At 45.7% G+C, this 10843-nt stretch overlaps 2 protein-coding genes across 2 annotated transcripts in view; both read right to left on the reverse strand.

The window, feature by feature from the left end:
• treh (trehalase (brush-border membrane glycoprotein)) overlaps window positions 1-8956 on the reverse strand; it is a 32463-nt gene extending 23507 nt beyond the window's left edge. The window contains exons 1-2 of the mRNA XM_085967684.1: window positions 7674-8956; window positions 4592-4692 (exon numbers count right to left, since the gene is read on the reverse strand). Coding sequence (XP_085823810.1) covers window positions 4592-4692; window positions 7674-7762 — 190 coding nt within the window. The 5' untranslated portion in view covers window positions 7763-8956. The remainder of the gene's footprint in view (window positions 1-4591; window positions 4693-7673) is intronic.
• An 89-nt stretch (window positions 8957-9045) lies between these two features.
• Window positions 9046-10843, reverse strand: part of ddx6 (DEAD (Asp-Glu-Ala-Asp) box helicase 6) — a 35333-nt gene continuing 33535 nt past the window's right edge. Inside the window, exon 15 of the mRNA XM_085967683.1 lies at window positions 9046-10809. The gene's annotated coding sequence lies outside the window, so the exon portion shown is untranslated. The remainder of the gene's footprint in view (window positions 10810-10843) is intronic.

Below are 10843 nucleotides of genomic sequence, written 5' to 3' on the forward strand. Positions count from 1 at the left end.
TGCCTCTGGGCTGGAGGTTGAGTGGCATTGCAGGAACATAAATCTCATTAAAAAGGGTGTTTACACTGTTAAGTTCTAGTCCTAACTATCTACAGCGAGTTTAATGGGTAATTAATGTGCAAATGCAGCAATTTCCTGACACTCACAGGGAGGTTGAGGGCAAGATACCATTTGTGAGGCTAACTGTGGAGCGGTGCATATCGTCCAGCAACTTGTGGCGATTTTCAATTCATGGGGTATCTCTCCCTTGCCACAAGTTGCTAAACGATTTACACACTGATACGCTTATCAATTACTCCATAAAAGACGATGAATCAGGAAGGTGATGAAAAGGCTTTTATTAACTAGAGAACAGAGCATGCCTCTCGTGGGTGGCTGGTTCCAAGAAGGAAGTGAGTCGGCGAAACCCCCACCTTTATACCTGGTCATGTGGGCGGAGTCAGCTGAGGCATGCCTTGGTACACAGCGCCACCCAAAGGTAACAATATACAATAACAGTGGTTTACCACATTCACCCCTTGTTTAAAATTAAGTCCGGCGGGGTGAAGGGTACTACAAGTTCGTGTAGTTAAGTCTATCAGGAGGCCTTGTCTGACGTCCTGGTGGTGGCGGCGGTGTTGCAGCATCCAACGTCGGATCTGGTGTCTGGGTGGTCAACGAAGGGTCCTGGGGCTCCGGCATGTCGTCTACAGGGGTTGGATTGGGAGGGGTGGTGGGGGATAACGGTGGTAGTTCAGGGGTACCCGAGGGTGCGAGATCTCGTATGGAGACCGTGTCCTCCCGCCCGTCTGGGTAGGTCACCCAGGCATACTGGGGGTTGGCGTGTAGGAGGTGCACCCTCTCGACCAGGGGGTCCGTTTTATGGGTCCTTACGTGCCTCCGCAGTAGGACGGGCCCAGGAGAAGTCAGCCATGCCGGTAGCAAGGTTCCCGATGTGGACTTCCTGGGGAAAACGAACATTTGCTCATGAGGGGTGGCATTAGTGGCAGTACAAAGCAGTGACCGGATGGAGTGGAGCGCCGCAGGGAGGACCTCCTGCCAGCGAGAGGTCGGAAGGCCCTTAGATTTTAAGGCTAAGAGGACGGCCTTCCAAACCGTCGCGTTCTCTCTTTCCACCTGGCCGTTCCCCCGGGGGTTGTAGCTGGTGGTTCTGCTCGTAGCAATACCTCTCGCTAGCAGGTACTGCCGAAGTTCGTCGCTCATGAAAGATGAGCCCCTGTCGCTATGTATATAGCTAGGGAACCCGAACAAGGCGAAGAGGTCATTCAGACATTTGATGACCGTGGTACTGGTCATGTCTGGGCAAGGGATGGCAAACGGGAAACGGGAGTACTCATCGATTATGTTGAGGAAGTACACATTGCAGTCAGAGGAGGGGAGGGGCCCTTTAAAATCGACGCTCAGGCGCTCGAAGGGGCGAGTGGCCTTGATCAGGCTTGCTCTGTCCGGCCTATAAAAGTGCGGTTTGCACTCGGCACAGATTTGGCAGTTCCTGGTCATGGTCCTGACCTCCTCGATGGAGTAGGGCAGGTTACGGGATTTGATGAAATGGAAGAACCTGGTGACCCCCGGGTGGCAGAGGTCATTGTGGAGGGTCTGCAGTCTATCAACCTGCGCGTTGGCGCATGTACCACGTGATAGGGCGTCTGGGGGCTCACTGAGTTTCCCGGGCCGGTACAAGATATCATAATTGTAGGTGGAGAGTTCGATTCTCCACCTCAAGATCTTGTCGTTCTTGATTTTGCCCCTCTGCTTATTATTAAACATAAAAGCTACTGAACGCTGGTCAGTGAGCAGGGTAAACCGTTTTCCGGCCAGGTAATGCCTCGTAAGTCCCTCCGCGTGCCCCGCAGCCGTTACCTCCTTACAGTCGCAGTCTCTGCAGGGTGTCTAACGCCCGTAAAAATGCCTCTACCGATTCCCCCGGTTGCTGCCTGCGGGATCCCAAGAGGTGTCTGGCGTAAATCGTGTTCACTCGGCGCGTGTATTGCCCTTTTAGTAGTTCGAAGGCTGCCGTGTACGCAGTAGCGTCCCGGATGAGCGTATATACTTGAGGGCTCACCTGGGCGGTCAAAACTTTTAGTTTGTTCTCCTCCGATGTCACGGCAGAGGCTCCTAGGAAGGATTCAAAGCAGCTCAGCCAGTGTTCGAAATTGGTTGATGAACCCGCTGCTTGAGGGTCGAGGTCCAGGCATGCCGGTCTGAGGGCTCGCAGCAACGCCTGCTGTTGTTGCTGTTCAGGTGTCGCCATTTTACTTCTAGTTAATAAAATTGATACGCTTATCAATTACTCCATAAAAGACGATGAATCAGGAAGGTGATGAAAAGGCTTTTATTAACTAGAGAACAGAGCATGCCTCTCGTGGGTGGCTGGTTCCAAGAAGGAAGTGAGTCGGCGAAACCCCCACCTTTATACCTGGTCATGTGGGCGGAGTCAGCTGAGGCATGCCTTGGTACACAGCGCCACCCAGAGGTAACAATATACAATAACAGTGGTTTACCACACACACTAATAACAGCGAGCGCCATTAAACCCGCCGTTATTTTGCCAGGAACTGAAAGATTAGTATTAGTAAAAATATAGTACTGGAGAAATTAATGGGACTGAAAGCCGATAAATCCCCTGGACCCAACAGCCTACATCCTAGGGTTTTGAATGAGGTGGCTGTAGAGATGCATTGGTTGTCATTTTCCAAAATTCCATTGATTCTAGAACAGTTCCCTCAGATTGGAAGGTAGCAAATGTAACCCTACTATTTAAGAAAGGAGGGAAGAGAGAAAATGGGGAACTACAGACCAGTTAGCCTGACATCAGTAGTAGGGAAAATGCTAGAATCTATTATTAACGACTTGGTAACATAATAATAGAAAATAATAATAGGATTGGGCAGAATCAATACAGACTTATGAAAGGGAAATCAAGTTTGAAAATCTGTTGTAGAGTTCTTTGGAGGCTGTAACTAGCAGAATAGATAAGGGGGGAAACCAGTGGATGTGGTGTATTTGGATTTTCAGAAGGCATTCGATAAGGTGCCACACAAGAGGTTATTAAACAAAATTAGGGCTCATGGGATTGGGGGTAATATACTAGCATGGATTGAGGATTGGTTAATGGACAGAAAAGAGAGTAGGAATAAACAGGTCATTTTCAAGTTGGCAGGCTGTAACTAGTGGGGTACCGCAAGGATCAGTGCTTGGGCCTCAGCTATTCACAATCTATATCAATGATTTGGATGAGGAGACCCAAATGTAATATATCCAGGTTTGCTGATGATACAAAGCTAGGTGGGAATGCAAGTTGTGAGGAGGATGCAAAGAGGCTTCAAGGGGATATAGACAGGCTAAGTGAGTGGGCAAGAACATGGTAAATGGAATATAATGTGGAGAAATGTGAAGTTATCCACTTTGGTAGGAAAAATAGAAAAGCAGATTATTTTTTAAATAGTGTGTGTTTGGGAAATGTTGGTGTTCAGAGGGACCTGGCTGTCCTTGTACACGAATCACTGAAAGTTAACATGCAGGTACAGCAAGCAATTAGGAAAGCAAATGGTATGTTGGCCTTTATTACAAGAGGATTTGAGTATAAGAATAAAGGTGTCTTACTGTAATTATATTGGGCCCTGGCGAGACCACACCTGGAGTATTGTGTACAGTTTTGGTCTCCTTATTGAAGGAAGGAAATACTTGCCATAGAGGGAGTGCAACAAAGGTTCACCAGACTGATTCCTAGGATGGGGGGATTGTCCTATGAGAGACTGAGTAGACTAGGCCTATATTCTCTGGAGTTTAGAAGAATGAGGTGTGATCTCATTAAAACATACAAAATTCTTACAGGGCTTGACAGGGTAGATGCAGGATGTTTCCCCTGGCTGGGGAGTCTAGAACCAGGGGTCAGTCTCAGAATAAGGGGTCGGCCTTTTAGGACTGAGACGAGGAGAAATTTCTTCACTCAGAGGGTGGTGAATCTTTGGAATTCTCACCAGAGGGCTGTGGAGGCTCAGTCATTGAGTATATTTAAGACAGAGCGATAGATTTTGGGATATTAAGGGAATCAAGGGATATGGGAATAGTGCAGGAGAGTGGAGGTGGATGATCAGCCATGATCTTACTGAATGGCGGAGCAGGCTCGAGGGGCCGAATGGCCTACTCCTGCTCCTATTTCTTATGTTCTTATGTACAAATTCTAGCCCACAGTGAAGAGTTCGAGAAATGGGGCCATGTGCAGTAGCTATGAGAGGGATTCTAACTTTTCTCACTTTATACAAGTCACTAAATCATAATTAAATTAAATAGAAAGGAAAGGAAAGGTGCTGGACTAAAGCCTCCCTGACCTTCACCAGACCCCATGTTGAGTTCATGGTCATTCCAGCTGGCTATATAAAATGCATGGTGAATCCTGATGTTCTCTGGACCCCTTCAATTGCATTCACTGAGCAATACACTTCAACCAAGCCATTACTGTCATCTCGACTATAAAGCAAGCAACTGAACTGTATTGGAAAGTTGCAGTTTGAAGGAATCCTACCTGTAGTATTCCCTGGAAGCTATTGGAGAGGAAACATGAGGCTGAGAAAGAAGTGAGGGACTGTACCTGGATTCATCTTTAACTTCATATCCACAAAATGCTTGTCGTCGTTAAAGAGTTTGGCCATCTGAACTTGGTGCAGAAGCTCTCCGGTACAATAGATGTGACTTGGGGAGGGGGAGAAACAAGAAATTGAGAGAGTCAACATTAGACAGCGAGTGAGTGCTGTGTTATAAATCACAGACTGGGGGTATACACTTGGCAAACATTCAGTACACTCATCCCATTTGAGCCCAACAGGTTATCCCTTATTCCAGGGGTGTCCAAGTCTTTGCCTCCATAGGCCAAAAAGTTACAAGCCATGGAGACTCTGAGGCCATGTATAAAGTTTAAACCCATGGCCTGGTCTGTTAATTTGCATAAAATCCCAGTTGCTAACAGGAACAGACTCCAGTGTTCTGATTTAAGCTTTATCCATCAATGAGGCAACAGCACTAAGAACAGCCCTTTTCCAACCTCCAGGTCCATGATGGACAAACCAGCGGATGAGAAGTAGGTTTTGGGACTGCAGTTTGGACACCCCTGCTATACATGCTCAAGGGCCTCCAACATCATTCCGACTACTTCCGCAGTCCGTTTACAATCTACCCTGTCGCGGACTCTATACCAGCCAACCTATTCCTTCCAGAGTCCATGAGCATTCTATCTGGTCACGGACGGTACTATTTAATCTCCTATGGGAAAGCCCAAATGGTCATCAAAACTCCAGAACGTTCATCCCTCTACAATCACTAATCCATCTTCCAAAAAAGGTTGACAACTGTAGCTGTACATGTCCAAACCAGGTAGCACCAGCCTCATGTGTTATGGGCTCTAGGTCTACAGGTTGTCAGACTGTGACATGTCCTCCTCTTTCCATTAAGTTGTCCATTCATAATTGTGTTATCATCTCCATCCTGCATAACTGGCTCCAAGTTATCATTTGCTTGGTCCAAAAAGCACAGAAACCATCATGTTCCAGAGGATGCAATTAACTAGATCTATAGTATTGCATTAAGCTCCAACACCATCCCTAGGGCAGATATACATTTCAGTTTATAATAAAAAGGAGTTAACCCACCTTCATAAAGACCAATTTAAGCTGCCCCAATGGATAAATGCATAGTTTGGTATGGCTCTGAGCTCCAGAGAAGGAAGGTTCAAATTTAAATCAGCCAGCATGCCTGCTCCTGATCTCTATCCAGGGGCACTACTTAAAAGTGCGCACACATGGATAGAACAGAGTTCAGATGTCATTCTACCTCCCCGCCCATACAGAGAACAGTCTGTTGGCACTCGCTGCCTAGAATGGGCAAAGGCAAGATCCCACTGGAACAGGGTCACATCCTTCAGGAGAGCTTGGGGAAAGGAGGGAAATGGTTAGACATAGAAGGGGAAGAGTACATCCCTTCTAACAATTTTAATTCCTGCACTATTTGTATAGGAGATGCACAACCTGATGGACCCAGATTCAAGACTACCAATACCAAGCTCTGATGAGGGCAACAACTTTCATTTATACAGTAAAACTTCCCAAGGCACTTCACAGGAGTGTAATCAGACAACAACTGACACCAAGCCAAAGAAGGAGACATTAAGACAGGTGACCAAAAGCTTGGTCAGAGGTAGGTTTTAAGGAGCGTCTTAAAAAGGAGGGGTAGAGAGGTTTAGGGAGGGAATTCCAGAGCTTAGGGCAGACAGCTGAAGGCACGGCCGCCAATGGTGGGGCAAAGGAAGGGGGGGGATGCACAAGAGGCCAGCGTTGAAAGAATGCAGTTCTCAGAGTTGTGGGGCTGGAGAAAGTGACAGAGGCCATGGAGGGATTTGAACACGAGGATAACAATTTGAAAAATCAAGGTGTTGGTGGACCGGGAGCCAGTGTAGATCAGCAAGCACAGGGCTAATGGGTGAATGGGACTTGGTGTGAATTAGAATATGGTCAGTAGAGTTTTGGATGAGCTCAAGTTTATGGAAGGTCAGCCAGGAGAGCAGTGGAATAATCAAGTCTGGAGGCAACAAAAGCACAGAGGAGGGTTTCAGCAGCAGATGGGCTAAGGCAGGGGCAGTGACAGGCATTGGTAATGAGGTGGAATTAGGCGATCTTTGTGATAGAGGTGCTATGGGGTTGGAAACTCAGCTCAGGGTCAAATAGCACATCAAGGTTGTGAACTTTGTCCTGCAGCCCAAGACAGTGACAGGTATTCAGAAATCTCAGTTAGGGGGAGTGATATAGTGGAGGGTTTCTAACGGAGAAAAATACCATATGAAAAAGGTATTTCTATTCCCGAGCACAAAAGGAAAATAGCAAAGCACACTCATTTATATAGCACTTTCACATGTCCTCAAAGCCCTTCACAGTGGATTACTTTTGAAATAAATCAACCAATGTCCACCAGCACCCTCCTACAACCAGCAATAAGGCACATTACCACCAAATGTTTCTTGGGGTGTTTCGGGAGGAATGTTGTCCAGAACTCCTCTTCAAACAGTGCTATGGCCCTCTAACATTCACTTAAACAAGCAGATGGTGCCTTGAGATGATGTCGCGGCTGAAGGACAGCACCTATGGCACTGCAGCACTCCCTCAGTACTGCACTGGCGTGCCAGTCAAGACTGCTCAAAAAACAAAGTTGCATTTATACAGTGCCTTTCATGAACACCCAAAAGCACTTTACAGCCAATGAAGTACTTTTGAAGTGTAGGCACTGTTGTAATATGAGAAACGCGGCAGCCAATTTGCACACAGCAAACTCCCACAAACAGCAATTTGAGAACGACCAGATAATCTGTTTTAGTGCTGTTGGTTGAGGGATAAATATTGACCAGGACACCAGGGAGAACTCCCCATCTCTTCTTTGAATAGTGCCGTGGGATATTTTATGTTCGCCCGAAAGGGCAAACAGGGCCTCGGTTTAACGTCTCATCTGAAAGACAGCCCCTCAGACAGTGCGGCACTCCCTCAGTACTGCACTGGAGTGCCAGCCTGGATCATGTGCGCGTCTCGGGAGACATAAGCCCACAAACATCCGACTCAAAAAAGGAACTACCAACCGAGCCAAGCTAGTACTTTAAACGATCGTTCTACACACACACAAAATTAAACACGTACCTGTCACAAGGGGGAGGAAGTCTCGTTGCAGATGCATTTTCACATAAACAAAAGGCTGCCACTAGTAAACACCAGGACTTCAGAGCCATAATTAATGGAGATTGCAGATATCGAGTCCCAGTTAGCTCATCAACAGAGACCGTGGAGCAAAAAATGGCAGTTAATCACAGTGCAAAGGTCCAAATATTAGAGCCTGGAGATATCTCCGCACAAAAAGGGAGGAGACACCACTATTCTCAAAGTTCAAGGTAAACTACTAATAACATTAAAAGGCAAATTCAGTCTTGTTTTTAAAATGAAAAATGCAAAAGCTTCAACATTCACCAAATCCTGCTGAATAATTTACATTTCATCAAAACCCATTTTTGTAAGAAGCTCTAATGGTCAAGGTTCAGTTCAGTACTAAACCGGGTGCAAGTCTGTACTCAATTAGCCGATTACAGCTAGGGCTGCAATTAGGCACTACACCCAACCTCTGCACCCCTGGGCTTGGGGTGGGGTGGGAAATGATCCTACACCTCCTATCTAGTGAACCCTACTGGAAGTATGCACGTAGGCAAGACTCAGCAGTTATGCCCCCACTACCAAATAAATCGCTATTGGGCCATTACAGTAACTAGAGAGTCAGCACATTCAGGACGCGAGAGTCAACAAAAGGGAACAGTATAAAAATCTATGAAATGGGAGGTTTCAAATGAAACACATCCAAGGCACAGACTCTCCCCCTTGTTCAGACACAATCTTGTGGTTGGACAAAGTGCTCCATTAACTGCTAGATTCTGGCTAACCACCAAATCAAACTGGCCACGTGTGCTTCGGTGCATAACCTTGAGCAGGCGCGCTCAAACTACAGCCCATGAGCCACGTGCATTTTTACAGCTGCCAATTTTGCTCGAATTTCATGGGCCTGAAGGTTTGCAACAATTTGTTGCTTCTTATGTGTCTAAATCTCAAATCAGAAGAGGTACCGGTTGGTACCAGATAATGCCAAATTATCCAGAAACATTGTTTCTTTGCAATTCCTCCCCCACCCCTGCCCACCACCAGGGGCTCCACAGTAAAATATGCCAAGACAGGAGCTTGCACACTCCCAGTCAAGAAAGGGAAGATGCATAGGGGATCAATGGCTTCATCAAGAGCTGGGACAATTACACATGGTATTAATAGAATTAGACTGAGGAAAAGGGATTGCATCCTTTAATTTATACAATACTCATCAGATAATGAAACACCCCAAGATACTTCACAGGGACAACACTGGATGAGCAGGAGGCAAGTCACAGATTAGGGAAGGTGACCAAAGGTGAGCGGGCGCTGCAAGTTTAGAAAAAAATGAGCAAAGCAGATCAAATCAAAACACAAATACACACAATTAGATTCCAGTGAGTTTTTATTGAAATGAACAAAATGCAACTCTGTAGCTTTCTTTAAACAATCTCTCAACTCATTCTGAATAAGCATCCAAATCATTTCACAACCGGTCCATATAGCATCAGCCTTAAAGAAAAGTTCTGGTTTGAAAGTAAAGTTCTTTTTTTAAAGTTCACTGGAATATTCAGAGCCAATTACACCCATAATAGGGAACCAAATCATTGTGTTCTATTTAAATAGACTCTTCTTCATATTTGTAAGTAACACTGTTCACTTTAGTCAAGTGTTACCATTTAACAGTCCGAGCATTTCAGTATCCTTAATGTAGTGGGTTTAGATTATGCTTTCTTTTTAAGCCGCCAATTGAAGGATCTTTGTTCAAATTGGGGAAAGGTTTGAATGGTTTTTTTTTTCTTGAACACTGAAATGGGACAGGTTTGCCTTTAGTTTGCTTTTAAACCCAAGCCCGTTGCCCTCCCCCTTTGGTAAAGATCCATAAACATATGGCATTACTTGAACTCTTGTTCAACAACCCCCAACCCTGACCACCCCCCACCCCATCCCTCCCAAGGACTTCATCTGCACAATGAAAAGAGCTCCATATTGCCCAAGGATTTCTCCCCCCCCACCCCCAACCCTTCAAAGAGAACTAAAAAAGGGGAAAAAAATTATGTCCAATTACCCCAAGTCAAAATAACTGGCCCTAGATGGTGTCAATGGCCATTAACAAAATGGCTTGATGTCAGATGGCCATGCTTGGCATCTTAGCCTACATTGAGTTTCCATTACCTAGTGGAATTTTCTCACTTATCACCATTACAAGAGTCAGGTTTTGAATTGCTCAGTTTCCATGCAGATGAAGTCCTCTGAACAGCAGAACCACCCACCCAACTCCCCAAACACAAAAATAGAATGAGATGACTCGGTCACCTAGTGTGTGAAGGGCTCACCGATGATACCGTGAGCCAAAGTTCAGCTACTTCACACATTAGAAAGATGCTGCGGAGAACAAGGGAAAGATGCTCTCATCTCATTCCATGTATTAAAAAGTTTTGCCCCTTCCCAAAAAAAAATCCTCATTATATTCCCAAGAAGCCAGTTACCCGTTATGAAAAACTTGGTGAATAACTACAGCACAACCCTTTTGTAGGATTATCCCACTGTTAAAAAGATGCTCCTTAGTGAAAAGAAAGACTGTTGCTCTTCACTAAAGAAATGTCTTTTTGCGAGCTGTATACTGACCAAGTTCTTACAACAGTTTGGTGTAGGCATCTGCCATTATCTACCTACATCACTGGCTTATATGTTAGAAAATCATTGTTGAGGTAGAGATGTGATTACACGCTCAACTCAACAATGGAACACGAAGCATCTTTCCCTATCCAAAACAAAATTTGCATACTCCGGCATAGTCTTGCCATCCCCAGATAGCCGCCAACACCAGAAGCCATCAAGGGGACAGTCTAGTTAAGTGCCAACCCTTACAGGAGAGGCCAAGCATTAATACTACTACATATTTTCAACTTTATCTGTGCTTCGGTAGGGATCGTTAGACCATGGCACCAGGCTTGTTTGTTAATGATGGCAGTGTGTACGCTCAAAGTCCTACACAAGCTTTGCGTCTGATGTGCACGCTGCCATCGGCTCTCTATTTACAAGACAGGAAGTGAGTGTGTGGAACGATCCCTTCATCTTTTATCCATGGATGAAGAAAGCTGCAGTACAAGAGCAACATGCTACTTTTGGTCAATTCCTCTTCTCTCACCTGCCCCCCCACCACCCCCCACCCCAACCAACCC

This window comes from Somniosus microcephalus, chromosome 26 (genome assembly GCF_052327205.1).
Source record: "Somniosus microcephalus isolate GS21.2 chromosome 26, FLI_Smic_1.0, whole genome shotgun sequence".
NCBI lineage: Eukaryota > Metazoa > Chordata > Chondrichthyes > Squaliformes > Somniosidae > Somniosus > Somniosus microcephalus.